Source organism: Cricetulus griseus, chromosome 4 (genome assembly GCF_003668045.3).
Source record: "Cricetulus griseus strain 17A/GY chromosome 4, alternate assembly CriGri-PICRH-1.0, whole genome shotgun sequence".
Taxonomy (NCBI): Eukaryota; Metazoa; Chordata; class Mammalia; order Rodentia; family Cricetidae; genus Cricetulus; species Cricetulus griseus.
Window position 1 is genome coordinate 189,665,035 of NC_048597.1, and position 22,013 is coordinate 189,687,047.

A 22,013-nucleotide genomic window follows, 5' to 3' on the forward strand; every position below is an offset into this window, starting at 1 on the left:
TAAAATGTTGAGCTTAAAGAAATGGAGAGTAAAATGGTGGTTATCCAGCAAGGGACTTCAGGGGCGATGTTGGTCAGAGGATAAAAGATTCCAGTTAGACAAGAGGAATAAGTTCAAGTGTGCATCATGGATTCAATCCCTAGTTAGTGGCGTATTTATGTACTTGAAAATTACCACTAGAGTAAAAGGTAGTTGTTCTAACAGCAAATATGAATACCTGTGAGGCAATGCATCTTGAATTAGCCATTTCACAGGTTATCAAAACATCACATGTATCAAAACATCATATTGTACATCATAAATTTATTTATTTTTTTCATGTTAAAAGAGATAATGAAATCCATCAAAAAATAATAGTCAAATTGGACCCATCTCATAATTGCCTTCTCCCAGCTGTGGGCTCAGTCTAGCCAGCTCCTGGCTTTGGTGGGGTCAAGTGTCCCGCCCTGATGTGCAATCTCGTCCCTGCTTCTTGCCTTCCTCATGACAGATCCATCCTATGCCACAGCACTAGAGGTCAGTGTTGTTTTCTTGAGATACCCCCTCAGACTGCTCCTTGTCCTCAGTCTCTTTGAATCTACTTCCTTTCTTCACTCTGCTCACATTTTGTCCAGTGCCCTATTATGTCAGACCCCAGTTCTGGGCAGGAGAGCTTACAATCCTTAGGTTAGCTGATCTATGCTGGGTGAGAATGGTGGTGAATTGCTGCTGGGTGGTTCCCGCAAACCTATTCATAGTCCCTTGAGTTTACCGGAGGAAGAGTGGTGTTTGAAGATCTGAGAATATACAAGATTGTTCATAATAGTGAAGGTAGAAAATATTCTTATTTTAACTTATTTTTGAGACAGGTTTTTGATATGCAGCCCAGGCTAGTGTTGAATGCACTATGTTGTCCAGGCTAACCTCAGACTCAAGGTGATCATTCCACCTTAGCATCCCAGGTGCTGGGTGTGAGCCACCATACTCAGGCACTTCTATTGTTAATTTTAAGCAAGACTAAGAAATTTGGGCTTTTGATACATAATACCTTGAATGAGAAATAATAGGCATTCCACTTTATTTGTTTATTTGTTTTTTTTTGAGACAGGGTTTCTCTGTGTAGCTTTGGAGTCTATCTTGGAACTCACTCTGTAGTCCAGGCTGGCTTTGAACTCACAGAGATCCTCCTCCTGCCTCTGCCTCCCGAGTGTTGAGATTAAAGGCATGCTCCACTACTGCCTGGTACTATCCCACTTAGTAAACATGGATTGATAATGGTAATAAAAACACATGCTTTATTGATGGCATGCTTCCTCATAAACATAGGAGAACTCTGCTACAGAGGCAAGCTGATATCCTGATGGACACCTCTCCAAGCTTTCTGATGCTCTGATGAGCATCAAGGGCTTCCTGTGTGCCCTGAACCATTCTGTTATGTTGCAGGCCTCAATAGCCTTTCCACAAACCACGGCGTGAGTTCCCAACAAATATTAACAATTTCATTTTATGAATGAAAATACTGAGCTGCAGAATCAGGTCCAAGGACAGTGCAGGAGAAGAGCAAACTCATGATAAATCCCTGAGTGTGGTCTGATTTCAGAGCCTGTTGTTAATTCCTACTCGGCACTGTGCCGTGTCCTGTTATCTCCCTGTGCTCACATGGTAGACTCACATGACTTCTGGAAGGACAGGGACACTGTGGTTCCTTTAATAAATAGTTCTTCAATGAAAGAACCAAGGGCCTATTATCACATCTGATGGGAACTTTTAGTAAGTACTTTGTCAATTAACTTGAAACCACTTTTCCTTGAAATAAATGGATCTGATGAGAAATTGGCATGCGGTAACCTAGTGGTCCTATTTTTAGGAACTGTACATGAAAAACAGTCTGTACCACCCTGATCCTCATGAGTCACTTATGAGTCCCAGCTCACCCCTGACATGACTAATGCCTTCTTTTATCATGAGTATATGAGAACATGAAAAGTGAGCCTCACTGTGGGTGGAGCTCAGTGCTAAGCACTCGCTAGAGGGCATGAAGCCCTGGGCTCTCTCCCCTGTACTACCACCCCCAGTAAAACAGAACAATAACTTCTGAACCCCAGGTTTGCCCTGTGTCCTCTCTGAAGGACTCCTCAAACATGTGTAACTTTAACAGGGATAGAACAGCGGAGACAGTGACAGTGATGGTGACGGAGGGGCGGAGCTTGCTGGGATCTGATACTGGGTGATGACCTTTTAATCTTAATCTTTGCTGCAAACATTGTATTTAAATTTTGATGAATACCTTTTCTTTCTTGTTTTCCTTTTAGGCTTTTTCAAGCTTCTTACCCTTCCATCAGTAAGTATCCATTTAAGTTATTTGATTTCAATAAATAAGTTAAGAAATCGGTTTCAGAAATACATTTCAAGCCAGATACATGCCTTTAATCCCAGCATTCTGGTGGCAGAGGCAGGTGGATCTCTGAGTTTGAGGCCAGCCTGGTCTATAGAGTGGGTTCAAGGACAGCCAGGGCTACACAGAGAAAAACCTATCTTGAAAACAAACAAAACAAAACCAAACAAAACCTTCAGGACAACCACAACAAAAAGAAATACATTGTAACTGTGGCATATGTACCTTTTTATTGGCTCTTTATTTACATATTGGCTCTTTATTTACATCACTTGTAAGTTTGGCTTTAGTTCAGTACAGTTTTCAAATATTTAAGGGCAATATTACTCTAGAGAGATTGGCTATTATGTTCTCAAAACTCCTAACAGGGATTTTTCTTCAGTACACTGGAGCGTCAGAGCCCCTCAGTGTTTGGCCCTACTCATGTTTCAATGTTTTTTTTTTTTTTTTTTCTTTCTCCCTTTGTTTGTTTTTTTAAAGATAAGGCCATGCATTTATAGAGATCTGCCTACTTCTCTCCTGAGTGCTGGGTTTAAAGGCATGCACTACCACACCCAATGCATTTTTAATTTTTTAAATTAACATTATAAAATTACACATAATAGTTCTCACTATAATATTTTCACACATTTACATACTGTATTTTGATCATCCACCCTTCATCATGCTCTCTTGTGCCTCTCCTATCCCTGCTGATCTCGTCCTGTCCTCAACTAGTTTTCCTTTTATTTCCATATCTTGTTTTAGTGACCCAGTGCTGACTCCATCTTTTGAGGAGTGGTAGATTAGAGACTTTGCAGACATATTTAAAAATCACTGCATCAAGTTGCTACTAGCTTAGTGTAGCACAGACTGGGTGTGGATGTGAACCGACGGCCTGGAGTACCCCTTGTAGCTCTCTCAGCCTGTTTACTTTGTGAAATGGTTTTAGCAGGATAATCCAGTTGAAGGGTAGGTGTGATATTGGGTTGAGGGATTATCTTGAGGTCAAATGATGTTGAACATGTGAACTACTCAATATGGCTTCTGGTTTGTTCATACAAGATGGTAGGCTTTCTGCTGTTATTAATTAATTAAAGAAATGGTGGCATAGCCAGGACATGGTGAACGTGGTGGATAGGGTGCAGGAAAAGAAAGCATCACAGAAGAGGGCTTCAGAGAGTGCAGTGTAGATGGAGTTTCTGTCCCACCTGGTCCCGTAGCCGTTTAGTCCCAAATAAACACACAGAGACCCTACATTAATTACATTAATTATAAACTGTTGGGCCGATGGCTTACACTTCTTACTGGCTAGCTCTCTCTTAATTATTAACCCATAACCACTAATCTATGTATTTCTACATGGTCTTATCTTACTGGAGAATGCCCGGACCTGCTACTCCTTTGGCGGCTACATGGTGTCTCCTCAATGGTGGCTCCTCTCTGCCTTCCTCTTCCCAGAATCCTCCTAGTCTGGTGGACCTGCCTATACTTCCAGCTTTGCTACTGGCCAATCAGTGTTTTATTCATCAACCAGTAAGAGAAACATATTTGAGCAGCATACAGAAGGACATCCCCCCATCAGTAGGGCAAGGAAGCACATTTTGGCCTTCCATAGACTGATTGCCTGAAGCAGAGAAAGCATGGAAAAGCTTACTGGGGAGTTAAGTACCCAGCCTCAACAGATGTGAGTGAGAATGAACGTGCACTTGGCAAAGGAAATGGCAAGGTGATGTAACTGTTGCTGAGAGAGACAGCTGTGGGGTGTGTGTCCCTCATTCTAGAAGCTCTGTGATCTAATTGAAGAACAGGATTTTAAAGGAGAAAAAACAAATTGTTCAGCTTCAGTGGCCATGAAGGATAAGTTTTCCCCAACACTACAGTTCCTTTTGATAATACCATGTGCTTAAATTTTCTGTTCTAATTTGTAATGAAAACATTTCCAGGTAAGACAGTGAGATTGATCTGTCTGATCTTTCCCCACCCAGCTACCTCTGGACAGCGCAGATGAGATTTATGAACTCCTTGTAACTGGACAGACCCCGGATGAGATTTTATTCTCCAACAGCACACGCTTATCATTTGAGACCAAGAGGATGTCTGTCCTCATTCAGACAGACAAAGCACTCTATAAACCAAACCAAGAAGTAAAGTTTCGTGTGCTCACACTTTTCTCTGATTTCAAGCCTCTTAAGACGCCGCTGAACATTTTCATTAAGGTAAGTGGCAGACAGAAATGAAGGAAGGAGTTCCAGCCATTCTGCTGAAGCTGACTTGAGAGTTCTGCTTGTGTTATTGGCACAGTAGTTTCTTAGTATTTGACCTCAGAAGGGCTTCCTTCTCGACATGGCGCTCCTCTGAATGGGAGCTGGGTTAAGGGTTCAGGCTATGGAGTCTGTGTGTTCCTGTCTACTGTTGACTTCGTCACTGACCTGCCCATTCATCAGTTACTTATTGAGATTTTGTATTCCAGGAATTGACATAAGGCAGTGAAGAGAATAGAGGAAACCCCTGTTCGTGTTGAATTTAGTTTTCAGTGGGTATCAAGAAGACTGATGATTAACACACAAGCACACACATGAGGCCATAGATATTCATGTATCTGTAGGTGTGTGACAATACATGGTAGGGAGAAACAGAGAACCAAGAGACACGGTCGAGAGGGTGAGTTAATTGTTAGTGCTTTTTCTAGAGGTGCCAGAGAAGAGATGTGTGAGCAGAGCCCTGAAGGAAATTTGAGAATGAGCAAATCAAAACAGAGGGGTCCGCACACACAAAGGCCTGAAACATGCTGAAGATACCGTAGGCCATCAGCACACTGACGTCAGGAAGTGAAGGGACAGGCATTAAGAGGTGAGGTTAGCTGTAGGTGCTGGGTTGGAGGATTTGGCTATATTAATCTTGTTGGCTGTTAGATGGCCTGGATTTTACACTGATCGAAATGAGGATGTATAGAGTCACACTTGACTTTCTGGGAGGGATGCAGAGAAACCTTCCTTTGTTAGGTCTGGGACTGAAGGACTCTACTGGCCTGGCTCTTGCCTAGGAGAGGACATTTGTACTGAAGTTCAGTGCTTGGAAACAGTGAACAGGAGTGGCCAAAAATCCCCTTTAATACTGGGCTGTAAGTTGAGGACATAGACTCAAGTCTAGTCATATTCCTCATTGCAGAGGCCTGGTTCATGATAAGGCCTGCTTCGTTGTTTTCCAGTGGAAAATAGTGACTTGGGACAGGATGGCTTAGGCTGAAGTGGGGAAAGGCATCTAGGGTTGCTTGCAAGCCAACTTGCCAAGAATGGCTGTGACAGCTGGGCAGTGGTAGTGCATGCTTTAATCCTCACACTCAGGAGGCAGAGGCAGGCGGATCTCTGTGAGTTTGAGGTCAGCCTGTTCTATAGAGTGATTTCCAGGACAGGCTCCAAAGCTACAGAGAAACCCTGTTTTTTGGGGAAAAAAAGAATGGCTGTGACTAAGATGCTGATAGGCAAAGAAACCATAGTTAGGGGGAGATACTTGTCATTACAGCTTATTGAGGAGTATTCAGTGTTTTTGTGAGGATCATTGTCTTCTTATCTATCCATCTTTCCTGTCTCAGTAACTGACCTTAGGAAGGACAGGGCCTCAGAGGTCTTTCTACAGTGGAGAAAGCATACTCTATGTTGCCCTGAATTCTCTCCTACGGGCAGTTTAGCATCACAGCATGGAAGTAAGTGGCTTCGACACTATGTTGGCAGCTGACAGAGCTGGCTTCTGCCCTGGACATTCTGCTTTAACATCTTGCTCTGGGTGCAGGAGAATAAGCTTGTGTGGCTATAGCTGCTTCTGACTTGGAGGGGATGTCCTGTCTGAGTGTGAGTGTAGGTGAATATGCATGGATTCAGCCAGGTACGTCTGGAGGGTGTATCCCATGACTGTGCTCTGGCACTCTGTTCCTCCAGCCCCAAGAGCAACTTCTTGAAGCAGAAGTATTGGTTCAGCGTCTTTTTTCCTTGAAGGGCCATGGCACCATTTAGAAGAAAATTCCACCTCCACCACCACAACTCACCAGCCGAGTTTTTGTGTTCCATTTCCCTAAGGCAACACTGAGAATTAATGTTTTAGTATTTCTCAAGTCTTTGTGCATCTGATCAAGGAAACCCAGCATTTCATTGTGTTTATTTCCTTCATCACTAGACAGAATGTATTTATAGCTTTTGTATTTCTTCCTGAGCCTTTTCACTCCACAGCTCTCCCATGCATCATGCTGTGGCAGCTACAGCAGAGCCAACTGCGGTTACAATGCCTGACTTAGACGTTTGCCCAGGAGACAGTGACCTGACCATTCTTGACCTGTTTTCGGTCACTGATTTTAAGTTTCTGGCTGCCACTATTCACTCAGTTCTCAGCACCACGTTTACCTCCACCTTCCATACCCTTTCGGTTGGAGATCTTTTTTTTTGGTTTCTAATAACTGGGCAAGCTCATTATGTTTAGACAAAGGATAGAGAATAAGAAAAAGTGTATGATCCTTGGTCTCAAGAGCTCATACTGGAACTAAGATTTTTTTTTTTAAAATGAAATATGTAACAGAGGATTTTATTCCATTTTTACTATATGTCATACTCAAGAAGAGTAAACTCCAGATGTGCAGAGTCTACCCTCAAAGTAAACTCCAGATGTGCAGAGTCTACCCTCAAAGTAAACTCCAGATGTGCAGAGGCTACCCACAAAGAGGCCACTGCTTGCTGGAGGCCTGTGCAGCAGACAGGAAGCTGAGCTTACTTTACCGGTAGACAGGAGAGGGGGCACATTCTCCACAGCAGAGGTCCAGAGGTCTGGACTTTTGTGGTGAATGGCAAGTGAATCTGTGTATTGGGAAGAAGATGAGCCTAAAGGTAGAGATGGGTCTGCAAGGGTGTAGACTTCACTCTGTGGACAGAGGGAAGCCTTCCCCTAGGGTCCTGCTACCATTCTAACTGACACTGTTTGCTTGGGTCTGTATCAAGCATTTCAAGCCTATGCTTCCTTCTCAGATCAGCTGTTCCAGATGACAGTGGGCAAGAGTGGAAGGATGGGATTAGTGGCATTAGTTAGAGAGGGGTGTGGTGGATATTGAGGTTGGTAAGGACACAAACTAAAGAGAGAACGGGACAGAGCCGACAGGGCTGGGAATGTGGGAGAAGAATGCTTTGCATGGATGCTGCATGAAACTACTCTTGATCGTGAGGTTAAGGGAAGACTGGAACATTTCTCATGGAACCCTGGTTACAGAGCTCCCTGACATATTTTGCTGAGTGTAGAATTGACACGGGCTTGACTTCTGAGTCCTGTCATGTGTTGTTGCTATAGTATGCCAGTCAATTACAGTTGAGTGTGCACTTAACCTCTTTAGCAGTCAGCTTCTTCAAGTATAAGGAAAGGCTAATCCTGCTTTTCTTTCTGCCTCTTCATTGTGCCATTTCTACTTTCATATCAGACACACAGGCGTGTACACATACACACACATATACACACACAAACACACACAAACACACACACACATACACACACATACACATGTACACACACACACACACACACACACACACACACACACACACACACTCCACTCCTTCTATATTGAAATGTAGATTCTGTATATGAGAGAAAATGTGTTATTTATCTTTCTGAGTCTGGCTTATTTAGTGAGGGAGAGTTATAATTAGAGGTAACCCAGACTACCCAGCACAGTGGGCCTTTAATGAATTAGGTGCTATCTCAACAGGGAGAATTCATTTCCTTCCTCCCTCTTTTTCAGGAAATACAGTCACAGGTTTTATGACATTTTCATACATGTATGTCATTGTATTTTGTTGTTACCCTCTATTACCCTTCCTTTTCCCTCTTCCCCCGGTTCCATCCCTTTCCCTAAAGGCTTTCATGTTATTTGTATGTGACATGAATATGTATCTGTGTACAATGACCAAAATGGTATTTGTTCTTTTCCCTCTCATTTCTCTGCTCTTTAGAGTTCTTTCTTCCCTCACATAGTACCATTTCTACATAAAACACATACACACACACACACACACACACACACACACACACACACTATATTGAAATGTAGATTCCATGTATGAGAGAGAATGAGGTGTTTGTCTTTGTTAGTCTAGCTTATTTCACTTAACACATTGTCTTCAGCTGTTCCATTTTCCTGGCATGAATGGCAGAACTTTATTCTTTATTGTGCACATATACCACATTTTCTTTATCCATTTCTATGTAGATGGCCATTTAGGCTGGTTCCATATCTTGGCTATTGTGACTAGTGCTCAATAAACATGGATGTGCCAGTATGTTGGCCTAGATTCTTTCAGATGTGTGCTGAGGAGTGGCAGAGTCGGACCACATGGCAATTCTAGCTTAGTTTCTTTAGGGCCTTCTATTCTGATTTTCATACTTCACTAGTTTGTATTTTAGTGGGGGGTTTCTTTAAACCACCAATGTTGACTTGCTGGGGTGCACTCTCTGTGTCTTCTGTAGAAGGAACGATGGTGTCAGGAATTAAAGGGTGGGTCAGAATCCACATGGTTTCAGGAGAAGTAATGGGAAAGGAAGACGTTTTGATTTGTTTTCCTTAGTGGTATAGATCTGTCATTTTCCTCAAACTCTCTGTAATCTTACTTTTCTCACTGCTGTGACAAAATGCCTTTTTCAAGCATCTTGAGAAGGGTGGCTCATAGTTTGAGGGTGCAGTCCATCATGGCTGGGACCATGGTGGTGGTAAAGTGCAGTTGTTGCTGTGGTGGCAGGAGTCTGAGGCAGCTGGTCACAAGGCATCCATGTTCAGGAGGCAGAGGGAGATGAATGCTGCCTGAATTCAGGCTTCTCTTCTCCTTTGCTCTTTGATTCAGTCTGGGTTGCTAGCCCACTTTTTGGTTGTGAGCCTAGCCTTTAACGGCTGAGCCATCTCTCCAGCCTGCTAGCCTATTTTTAAGATGGGTCTTCCATCCTCAGTTACACCTTCAAAGATCCCCTCAGGGTGTGTCCTCTGGGTGACTCTAAATTCTAATCCAGTTGATGATGAAGTTTACCATCACACTACCTTAGTGTCATATTTTGGGGGAATGTTCTGGATTGCCTAGGGGAGGTGGGTACTGCCAGGCCTCGTTCCCAAGTAGGATACACTTGTACTTGGGCAGCCTTCCACAGTTAACACACATGGTTTGGTTTCTGTTTTAGGATCCGAAGTCTAATTTGATTCAACAGTGGTTCTTTCAACAAGGTGATCTTGGAGTGGTTTCCAAAACTTTTCAGTTATCCTCTAATCCAATACTTGGTGACTGGTCCATTCAGGTTCAAGTGAATGTGAGTATAAATATATTTTTTTGGAGGACATCAACATTATTTAAATAGTTCATGTGGTGAAATTTCTCCTAAGTCATTCTACGAACAGAAATAAATTACTCGGAACATCTAGACAATTTAAGTGACTTGTTAATTCCCTGTGCTTCTCAATAGGTTGGCCTTCATTGCAGTAATTGTCCTTTTCCATCATAGGATGTTTGAAGGTTTAAACATTTTGTTATTTTGTTCTAAATAAGCAAATAAACATTTGCTTACTAATTGCATGCATCAAGTCTTTTAAGACTGACTACTGAACACAAAGCTTGTCATCTGGCACATTCTGTGTTTCATAATCGTGATTAAAATGACTGGACAGACCTGCTTTGTTCTTGCTATAAGAAATCATGGCAGCCGGGCGTTGGTGGCGCACGCCTTTAATCCCAGCACTCGGGAGGCAGAGGCAGGCGGATCTCTGTGAGTTCGAGGCCAGCCTGGTCTACAAGAGCTAGTTCCAGGACAGCCTTCAAAGCTACACAGAGAAACCCTGTCTCGAATCCCCACCCCCCACCCCGCAAAAAAAGAAATCGTGGCTTTACAGAGTCACATTGACTCCATTCCTCAGGCCTTTCTCCTCAGAGTTCCTGCCTGCCTCCCGTATTTGCTTCCTTCATGGGCATGCCTGTGACCTACCATGGCAGGAGGAGGCAGTGTGAACTCTGTGCACATCCTTAATCTTGGGGTGCTCCTCTATAAGTTTGGGTGAAGGGGTCATACCTGGTGTAACTGGTAAGTTCATTTGTCTGGTCTTTCTGATATGAGTTGAAATATTCACAGATGTATTTCACTATTGGTAAAATTTATTCATCAGTTTGTGCTTCAAAAATGTTAAGGTGTCCTCACCTTCGAGAGAAAGGTTATTCAGTCCTATGTTGCAACTCAAATGAGCCTTGATATTACTGAGTGCAGTCAGCCACAAAAGGACAACTGCTGTGTGACTTCAAACAAATGCAATATTCAGGATATAGAAAAATCAGTGAAACACAAAGTGACATGGTGGATTCCAGGGATGGTAGAACAAGGAGGTAGAGTTAGTTTCTGTTCTGCAAGATGAAATTCTAGAGATCGGTGTCCAACAATGTGGGTGGCTTAACACCACAGAGCAGCACTTAGAGATGGCTAAATGGCAAATTCGTGCCACTGTAATTAAAATAAGTCAAAAATAAATGTTATCTACTATAAGATACCTTGGTCATTAAGTGTATGATATTTACATTTCTCTATAGTTCATGATATATGAGTTAATATTTAATCAGTTTTTATGTAACCCTCAGAAGAGGTGTGAGATGATGGGTCAGGTGAGATACATGAAATAGTTGCTTGCTTGAAGCAGCGCAATGAAAGAGTCCTGTGGGAAGCTTAGTTGTGGGGACTGACTTAATGGTAAGAGGTCAGTGCCAGACTGCTATGAGACTTTTTAAAACAGATTTATTTATTTATTTATTTATTTATTTATTTATTTATTTATTATGTGTATATAGTGTTCTGCCTGCATGTATCCCAGCAGGCCACAAGAGGGCACAGGCAGGGTCTCATTACAGATGGTCGTGAGCCACCTTGTGGTTCCTGGGAATTGAACTCAGGATCTATGGAAGAGCAGACAGCGCTCTTAACCCCTGAGCCATCTCCCCAGCCCCTCCTATGAGACTCTTACATCTGCAGATGTTTATACACCTACCAACTTTAACCTTGTTAATTTAGCTTATCTTTTTTTTTGGGGGGGCGGTTTCGAGACAGGATTTCCTGTGGCTTTGGAGGCTGTCCTGGAACTAGCTCTTGTAGACCAGGCTGGTCTCGAACTCACAGAGATCTGCCTGCCTCTAATTTAGCTTATCTTACTGAATGCATGACATGGTTTTAAAGAGTATTGAGGTTCATAAATGTAGTGAGTGTTCATAGTTCATAAGCGTTCATAAGTATTCAGATAATATCTATAAGATTTGGAGCTGAGGTGTTTGCTTATTTTCCTGATTCACAATTTAGTGTAGCAATAATCAAAATAAAAATATAGATGTTAGAAAAATATAAAATTGGAGAATATACAGGAACTGTTGGATACCATGAGAAATGCTGATCTTCAAGTATTTCTCAGTATAAGCACTGGGCTGACACACTATTATAATAAAATAAGTATATTTATATTGTAATAAGTATAATATAGCAAATTTTATGAAGGTTGTCATCTACTCCTAGGAAAGCACAGACACTATATATATAATATTCTTATTTATTCTTCATATATAATTTTGTGACATGGGTGCAGCTATGTCCATTTTACATCAGGAAGACCATGACCTCACAAATTAACTTCTCAAGTGTAATGATATAGGAAAGGAGAGCTGTTTTGACCTCCCATTTGGTCTTCAGTTCGGTCCAGAATCAATGGCAGCTTTCTAGTCCTTATATTGCTTTAAGACTTAGGTTTTCCACACTAGAGCAATGAACAGCAATGGTAATCTGAAAATATGTAATGAGCAGCTGTTCCAGCCCCTGGACCTGACACAGTGCTTTCATATAAGTTAACAGTTATTAGATGTCTTGATCTAAATGAATTTGCCCCTTTTCACATTTTAGAAGGTATCTTTATCCTTTTCAAGACAAATGCTAAGTGCTTACTGTTGATGAAACATCAAAATGGAGCTCACAACTAAGAAAAAAAAAAAAAAAAGACTCCCCTTTAACAAAATTGATGGCCACCAGGGGTCAGTATAATCAAAGGCATGTTTGAATATCAGCCCTGGCTGTGGCCCCACTTCTGGTTTTTGTTTCCTGACTCCTGCATTGTATTCAGGAGCTTTATATTTTATCACTTACTTTTGTTTTAGTAGTGAATTATGACTATGGATGGAATATACTCATTATTTGAACACCCCACCATCATATACTATGTTTGTGATTTTTTTTTGAGGCAGTGACAATTCTCAGTACAAAATTGAGGAAAATTATTTTCAGGAGAGAAATTTGAACCTTAGAACCTTATTCTGTTTGTAGAAAAACTATGAAACAATATCAGCGTCACAATGGAAAGACGCCATCAGAGGTCTCATGTGTAATGACTGTAGATAACCATAAACTGCATTCTGTAGTCATATGTTCCCCCAGGTCAGGAAAGGGATGCTTTAGTGAAACACTCTGTGGGCCCCTTGGCATTTAACCATTTCCAACATGTTCACTTCCAGGGTGAGAAATCAGCCATTTACTGACCGTTAGCCTTTCTAGAAAGACTTAAATTGCATTTGGTTGTCATGCATTGCTTTCTTTCTTTTTTTTAAAACTACATACTTTAAAAAAATTAATTCTTTGGGAATTTCACATCAAGATCCCAATCCCACCCATGCATTGCTTTCATTTTCAGGATTTTGAAGTAATGATGAGTTGTGTTGTGTGTGTGTGTGTGTGCGTGTGTGTTATGCATGTACATGCTTGTGGGGAGGCCAGAGCATCTTCTTCTATTCTCTGTTTTATTTTATTTTATTTTTATAACATTCTTTCTTTTATTTATTTATTTATTTATTTTACAATTTTATTTATTTATTATGTATACAACATTCTGCTTCCATGTATATCTACATACCAGAAGATGGCACCAGATCTCATTATAGATGGTTGTGAGCCACCATGTGGTTGCTGGGAATTGAACTCAGGACCTCTGGAAGAGAGTCTTAACCTCTGAGCCATCTCTCCAGCCCCATCTATGTCTTATTTTAATTTTTTTTTTGTTTGGTCTTTCGAGACAGGGTTTCTCTGTGTAGCTTTGGAGTCTGTCCTGGCACTCGCTCTGGAGACCAGGCTGGCCTTGAACTCACAGAGATCCTCCTGCCTCTGCCTCCCGAGTACTGGGATTAAAGGCGTGCACCACCAACTCCTGGCTTATTTTAATTTTTTAAAAAAGATTTAAACTTAACTACTGAGTTCTTTCTTTTCTTTTCCTTTCTTTCTTTCTTTCTTTCTTTCTTTCTTTCTTTCTTTCTTTCTTTCTTTCTTTCGGACAGAATCTGCCCCTGAACCTACAGCTCCCCCTGGTATCTGCCTGTCTGTTCCCTGGGGTACAGATGCGTGCCACCACACCCAGCTTTTTAGTGGTTGCTGGAGATTTGGGCTTATGTTTTCATGCTCAGGCAGCCAGCGTCTCACAACTGAGACAGCTCCCCAGCCCAGCTACTTTTGATGAGTAACACATCTAGGTCTTTATTCCCATTTTTAGGTCTTTCACGTGTAGTATGAGGGGTATTATAGGTCTAAGTCAGTTTTCTATGCAAATGGGCAGTTTTCACATTGTTATGTAACAAGTTACAAAGCAACATAATGTTGGGTTTTAGTGCTGAACCTCACAGACCTTAGATCCCGCTCCTCACGGGGGCAGACACTGAATGAAGGGAGGCGTGAGACTGATGAAGATCATGATGTTCTGACAAGGTGGGGACAACAACTTGGTATTTTCAGTTGCACCAAATTAAATTAATTTTATGTGGCCACTATTGCAGCTTTTAAAAGATAGCCCTATTGTTGAAATTCAGTATCATCAGGACTTGCTTTATGCACTGGTGAAGACTTCATCTCTTCTGTCACATGGTTTGAGGGAGGCAGGTGGATCATATTCTCACACGTTACTTTGTTCCCAAGGTGGCTCAGATTTTGGCCACAAGTTGCGGACTTGAGTTCAGGAGACTCATATTTTGATATATGGGTTGCCAGACAGCCACTATTTGGGCATGTCTTTTATCATATTACTAGGGATTAGCTGTCACCTGTCCAGTTGTATAACCTTGGTCACGTGAGGCATAATAAAATCCGTTTGACTTTTATTTTTAATTTATTTTTTATTTCATGTGCATGAGTGTCTTGCCTGCATGTATGTATGTATAACTTGTGCATGCCGGGTGTCTCCAGAAGCCAGAAGAGGAACTGGAGTTATGGTTGTTGGTAGCATGTAGGTGCTGGGAACTGAACCCATCATTAACCACTGCACCATCTTCCAAACCTAATTTTAAAAAGTTAAAAAATATTTTACGTGTATGGATGTTTTGCTGCATGCATGTTCTTGGAGGCCAGAAGAGAGCATTGGATCCCCTGAAACTGGAGTTACAGATGGTTTTAGGATTTCAACCCGGGTCCTCTGGAAGAACAGCCAGTGCTCTTAATTATTGAGCCACCTCTCCAGCCCTGTTAGTCTCCCATGTGAAGTATTTTCGTCCAGCTTCTTAGGTTTTATGGAAAGATCCAGGAGAAGAAGGGATGTAAGTTGAAGATGTAGAAGAAGTCAGAGGTTAGTGATGCTGTGAATCTGGTGGGGAAACAGAAAGGAGGCACCAGGTGTAGGGAAGTCTGTGCTACTAGACAGCAAGAACGGGGACAACGGGGACACATGAAACAAAATCAATCTTTAAGAAGAGAGACTGAATTGAAATGATAAACAGAACTTTTGACTGTACAGTGACCCTCCCAGTGATGTCACTGTCTCTTTCTAGTCAGTCTTCCAAAAAGGAAAACAATTGTCTAATCTCTCTGCCTTCATTTCTCGGGTCACTCCAGTTTTGGCTTGTAGGTTCCTGCTTTCTTGTTTTTATCATTTGCTATCGAGTACACATCGGTATTTTGCAAAATTTGCTTTTCAGTTCATTTCATAATTGATTTAGGCAAGTTCACTTGTAGACACAGTCTCAACTTCCCCCTACATGCCAACGACTCTCAGGTTTGTCTCCTTGAGAAAGCCCAGTCCTCTGAATCATCCTTGTGATTGTCCCCCACCACATCTGGCTATCCTCCGGTATTTTCCACTTTACTGAATTATCCCACCCTCCTTTCAGGCTGTGTTAGCTGGTAAGCTTGGCATCCTTCTTGACACCTTATGCCCACGTACCACCCATATCCAGCTTGCACCAACACCAGTGGCATCTACTCTTATGTACATTTCAGATGGACTAATTTCTCCTTGTGCCCTGCTCCACGTACACCCCCTTTCAAAGCTGCCATCATTATCAATGTCTCTTAGTCATCTTCTGTAAATTTACTTGTTTCCATACTTGCAACCCATTCTCTACACAGCAGTAAATGTAATCTAAACAGTAGTTAGATCATGTTATCTTCCAGCTTAAAACTTTCCAAACACTTCTCATGGCTCTCGGAGTAAAATTCACATTTCACTATTGCTTACCCAAGGCCTGCTTGATCTGGTTCTACTTCTCCATTTTTTTTTTTCTCTGAAAACTTGATCCACACTGTTTGTTATAGTTTGTCACTACACATAATTATATTTGATATCGTCTTTTCACTAGACCAGACTCACCTTGCAGGGAAGGCATCTCCCACTTCCATCACGCTGCCTGAAGCTCATTTTCTGTTGAAGGAGCAGATGAATGAAAGATGGAATAAATGGATGGATGAATGGTTCCGTTATACTTGCACTCCATCCTTGGTGTTTCTGATTCAGTGGCTCCAGGGTAGGAATTGGACATCTCTTATTTATTAAGACCATTGTAGATGACTCGGCTCAAGTTGGGTTGAAATCCCTAGAGAAATACATCACAACTACAGTTTAGAACACAGATGTTTGGGCTCTAAACACAGCAAGGAAAGGGCAATGTAAATTAATAAACATTTTTAGTCACTTGGCTAGTCCTTTTATTAACTGTCATTCCTCCAAATAAGTCAGCATAAATACAGTGACACTTTTATATGTTGATGATTCCATTGTGATTTTTTGTTTATGCTTTCCTTTCTTCCTTCCTTCCTTCCTATCTTCCTTCCTTCCTTCCTTCCTTCCTTCCTTCCTTCCTTCCTTCCTTCTTTTCTTCTTTTTTTTCCCCAATTTTATGGTAAGAATTGTAAGACCAGGCCTTGTAACCCCTTTACAAGTCCTGCAGAGTGTCTTGCACTTGGCTTTGGAATGTGGATGTAGTTGGCATTCATTGTTTTGGGGCAGCAACAAAAACCTAGTCTGAAATAGTTCCATTTTATGTACAATTATGTGAAAAATTCAGTGCATTTTTTTTCTGACAATCTGTGCTTATTTTATCAAATCCTTCATAACATACTTATTCTTAAATCGCAAGTGGTATAATAATAAAAACATTTTAAAGCAGAATCAACAGGCCTCTGTATGTTATCCCCATGTAAGGAGATGACAGTGTTGTTATTGTGGGCTTGTCTGAGAATGTGTAGAGTTGGAGCTAAGAACTCTTCTCTAAAGGTAAGATACATTGAAATCAAGAATAGATGTACACATAGAATCAATCTAGTTCAGACAGTCCAAATGACTGGCAAACGAAGTCACCTTGTACCAAGAGATGACCTGTTCTATTCCAGGCTGGAGCAAGTCGAGCAGTGAGTGAATATGAAAGACAGTTTTGAAGAATGACAGGAATTACTCTATGGAGCCTCCATCTTGGCTTCATATTTTTCAATATAGGCATTAAGTCTCCCAGATTTAAAAAATGGTATCGACATCACTACCCAAATTTGGCTTAATATTCCAGGCACAGGCGCTGTAAGAATATCTTCATGAAGAGGTAGCAACTGCCTGCACATCTTTATCTGTGTACTCCTAATCTCTGTTTCTGCCACCTTGCTACTCAGTTTTATCTGGACAGCACAGAGTCTGTGTAAATCTGGAAGAATGATAAAGAACAGGGACAGATGCCTGGACTTGTTCATATTCTCTTGTTGACTATGTGTTTCAGCAACCAGACCTTCAGAAACAAATAGCTCAGTCTGTGAGACTCCGTGCTCCCCTCAGCACCATTCTCCCAGCCCCGGGGATGCCCTGTGCTCCCTCCAGCCTCGAGCTATCCTGGGGATTCAGTGCATTTTTAATCTTTAAGTGGAAAGTAAATGCAGGGTTGACCAGATGGCTCAGTGTTAAATGTGCTTTCTGCCAATCATAACTACTTGACTTTGATCCTTGGTGGAGGAGGGAACCAAGTCCTGTCTCTGGCCCTAGCACTTGGAATAACTCCTGATAATGTCTGGGAACCAACTTTTACAAGTTGTCCTCTGACTTTCATACAGACAGAAAGGTGAGGAGGAGGGGAGAGAGAGAGAAGAGAAGAGAAGAGAAGAGAAGAGAAGAGAAGAGAAGAGAGAGAAGAGGAGAGGAGAAGGAGAGAGAAAAGAGGAGAGAGAAAGAGAAGAGGGAGAGGAGAAAGAGGAGAGAGAGAAAGAGGAGAGAGAGAAAGAGGAGAGAGGAGAGAGGAAAGAAAGAGAAAGGAGTGGGGAGAGAGGAGAGAGGGGAGAGCCAGAGGGCTTCATTATTAGAGGAGAATTCTCAATAGTATAAGATGGTTTCAGCAGTTTGTTAGCTTCCAATTTGTAGTGTAGTCATAGCATTTCTTTTTAAAGAGGAATAGTGAACTAAATGTTTTAATCTCCTTCAGTTGTCTCATTTCCATAACATATGCTCCTATAGTGTGTTACTTATGCTGGGACAGGAGTTTAGACAGACTACAGAAATTGCTGAGAATATCTCTTGGATATTTTTCTTTCTTTTTGTTTTAGACATTTAGAAGATCTAATCTGAAATCTAAGCAATCTTATTTTTAGAACTGTGAGTGAATGTGTGTGCTTTCCATGGGAACATATGAGTCAGTGCCCACCTGGGGAAAGAGGAGCTCAGAGGAAGCTGATGAGCTAAGTGTTCTCTTTACTGGAAAGGGTCTGCATGGAAGACTCACGGGTCCCAGGTTAGCCCTTCTCTCCAATGTTTGACAGAGTGAATGTGACTTCATTTGTTTAGTTATACTTAGCATAAAAACTCATTTTGAAGTATATTAAATTCTTTCCAGTTTTATGAAAATTGTTAAAATAAATTTGTATGTTCCACAAAAGATGAGGTTATTAATTACTTGCTTTTTGTTATTGTTTTTGTTTTGTCAAACATCTTAGTTTGCTAGAACTAATACAGAATAATTTGAAAATGATTTAATTAATTCTCCTTTTAGAGTAGAAGTCAGCATGCTGTGACGTGAAGAGTTAATCCATCCTAAAATCTATTTTATAAATAACCTCTCTCTCTCTCTCTCTCTCTCTCTCTCTCTCTCTTTTGAGTCAGGGTTTCTTTGTGTAGGCTGCCTCTGCTTCCTGTTGGTATAAGGATTAATATTTAGAATTCGGTTGGGCATCATGCTGGTGGAGTAAAGTGGCATTGGCAGATCCTCCTCTAATATCTATGACCTTACTAGCCTTCCGTGATTTTCCTCTTGCTAAGTGGGTCTCAAGTCCATTTAGACAGCTGTTGGTTACTGCCAAGATATAAGTTGCATTATTGCACTTTTAGGTTTATCTTGCCATCCAGATCATTGTTGTGGTTCATAGGATCACAGCTGGGTGGGACTATGGATTTCCCAACTTCAGCAATTTGCATAGCACCATACAGTGCTATGAAAACTAGTTCTTTCTTTTAATTTTTAATTTTTTTTTATTTTAGAAGCACTCTTACTTACGTATCAATCCCCCCTTTCCCTTGCCCTCCCATCCTCCCATGCCTACCAATCCCCCCAACCCACCTCCCACCCACTCCCCAGTGATAGTGAGGCCCTCCATGGGGGACCATCAAAGTCCATCACATCATTTGGGGGAGGGCCTAGGTCCTCTTTCTTGTATCAGGGCTGCAGCAGTATGCCTCCATAGAGAATGGGCTCCCAAAGTCCATTTGTGCTCTAGGGATAAACACTGGCTCCACTGTTAGAGGTCCCATAGCCTGCCCTGGCCTCCTAGCTGGCACCCACATTCAGAGGGCTTAATTCAGTCCAGTGCTGGTTCCCCAGCTTTATGACTAGGGTCTCTGTGCTCTCACTAGGTCAGGTCAACTGTTTCTGCAGGTGAAAACTAGTTCTTGGGGAGGAGTTTTTCTGGTCAGATCCAGCTTAAATTTCTGGGTCCTGTGTTTGAAGTACATGATGTCTTCAGCAATAGGGACTCACATTCAATCTCTGGGAGACAACCAAGGGCAATAGAATAGCCTATATTATTTTGGGACTCTTGAACTTTCCTGACCAACAACTCAAAAAGATTTCTCATGCCAAGTGTTGGGCTCTTGTTAGGAGGTCTATGACTCAAGTGTCATAACTTCATTTAAGATACGCGCGCGCGCAGACACACACACACACACACACACACACACACACACACACACACACACACACACAGAGAGAGAGAGAGAGAGAGAGAGAGAGAGAGAGAGAGAGACATTTGTCTTTCTAGTTCTGAGTTACCTCACTCAATATCATCTTTTCTTTCTTTCTCTCTTCCTTCCTTCCTTCCTTCCTTCCTTCCTTCCTTCCTTCCTTCCTTCCTTCCTCCTTTCTCTCTCCCTCCCTCCCTCCCTCTCTCTCTCTTTCTCTCTCTCTCTCTTTCTTTCTTTCTTTTTTTCTTTCTTTCTTTCTTTCTTTCTTTCTTTCTTTCTTTCTTTCTTTCTAAGACAGGGTTTCTCTGTGTAACCCAGGCTGCCCTGGAACTGAGTTTGTAGACCAGGTTGGCCTTGAACTAAGAGATCTGTCTGCCTCTGCTTCTCAAGTATTGGGATTAAAGTCATGAGCTACCACATCCTGCCAATATCAATTTTTCCTAGATTTATTATTTACCTATGAATTTCCTTTTCCTTAAAGATGAATAGTATTCCATAATGTATACAGTATTTCATCATTATCCATTCATCAGTTGGAAAACATTTAGATTGTTTCCATTTTCTAGCAATGGCTGAGCAATTATCTGTTGAGTAGGGTGTTGAGTCCTTTGAATGCATCACAAGAAGTGATACATAACTGGGTCATATGGTAGATTTATTTTTAACTTTTTGAGAGTTCTCCACACCAATTTCCAGAGTAGCTGCACCAATTTGCAATCTTGTTAATAGTGAATAAGGGCTTCCTGTTTCCCACAATTTATAGATTCAATGCAATCCCCAAAGTCTCATAACATTCTCCACAGAAATAGAAAACAAAGACATGCTAGAATTCACGGAACCATAAAAGACCCCAGATGGTCAAAGCAATTCTGAGCAAAAAAGAACAATGCTGGAGGGTTACCATTCACTTCAGGATGTATCAGCTGTTTTTTCACTGTGTTGACACTGTTGTAGAGTTGAGACAGAGACCATCTGGCCTCCACAGCTTAAAGTGTTTAGTGTCTAGTCTGCCTGGCCCCTTACCGGAAAAAAAAAAATTGTGGATCCCTGTGCTTGAACATCAGAAGTACTTAGTATACATATTTTTTGTTTTGTTTTTTATAAATGGCACAAATGGTTACTGATTGTCAAAGGTTTTTTTTTTTTTTTTTTTTTTTTTTTTTTTTTTTTTTTTTTGAGACAGGGGTTCTCTGTGTAGCTTTGGAGCCTATCCTGGCACTTGCTCTGGAGACCAGGCTGGCCTCGCACTCATAGAGATCCACCTGCCTCTGCCTCCGGAGTGCTGGGATTAAAGGCGTGAGCCACCAACGCCCGGCTTCAAAGTTGTTATTAACTTTAAATATTTCAGTATTTTCTACCATTTTCCCTTTGTTATAGGACCTCACTGTTTAACCCAGACTGGCCTGGAATTCTTTTATATCCCAGGCTGGTCTACTTAAGACTTGTGCTTCTCCTATCCCAGCCTCTCCAGTGGTGAGACTTCAGTTGTGTGTCACAGTGCTTGGCTCTCTTCTACCACGTTTGAATATATATTTTGTAAAATGTTTTACAAAAATAACTAAACTCATTGAAAAAAATTGATGTAGCTTCTTGACTACCCAACACGCAACATGTTGCAAAATCCATTTGTTCCCAGATCCTTTGGTCGGTAGAATAATTCATTTCTTGATTTGCATTTTGCCACTTGTAAACACCCTGGGAGAATGCTGTGTGACATAAAGCGTGCTGACGTCACTCAGTTATGAGATGATTTCTTAGTTTACCCTCCCAATTAAAGGAATAAGGAAAGGAAGGACTTGGCTTCTTTTTCTTCAGCTTCCTTTGATGATGGCTTCGCCTTTGTGGCATTATTTCCCTGGAAACTGAGAACACAGTCATGGTTCCTTTTCCGTTGTTTGCCTCTTCAAGGAGACTCTTTATAGGAGAAAGTTATTTTAAGGTCTCAAAAGAGCTTCTGTTTGAAAGTTGAGGCTCCTCGAGTTCTGTAGCCACTGGCCTGGGGACAAGAGTCAACTAGGTTACTCATTTATGCATGCATTCATTGAACAGACAGCGAGAGCACCCTGAGCTAGCTGCTGTGTCCCAGGGATTTCACAGTTCCTTAAGGAGGTTGTAGCGAAGGAAATGATTTATGCAGGATGTGTTAAACAGGGTGCAGGATAATGAGGGAGAGAAGGG

The 22,013-nt window shown here is 41.5% G+C and overlaps 1 protein-coding gene across 2 annotated transcripts in view; it reads left to right on the top strand.

Annotated features, from left to right (window-relative positions):
* Cd109 (CD109 molecule) overlaps window positions 1-22,013 on the top strand; it is a 95,211-nt gene that overhangs the window by 16,603 nt on the left and 56,595 nt on the right. Inside the window, exons 1-4 of one of the 2 annotated variants that reach the window (XM_027411078.2) lie at window positions 2,011-2,084; window positions 2,292-2,320; window positions 4,342-4,572; window positions 9,554-9,679. In XM_027411078.2, coding sequence (XP_027266879.1) covers window positions 4,450-4,572; window positions 9,554-9,679 — 249 coding nt within the window. In that variant the 5' untranslated portion in view covers window positions 2,011-2,084; window positions 2,292-2,320; window positions 4,342-4,449. Of the gene's footprint in view, window positions 1-2,010; window positions 2,085-2,291; window positions 2,321-4,341; window positions 4,573-9,553; window positions 9,680-22,013 lie in introns of those variants that run through there. The other variant, XM_027411077.2, reaches the window with a different exon arrangement.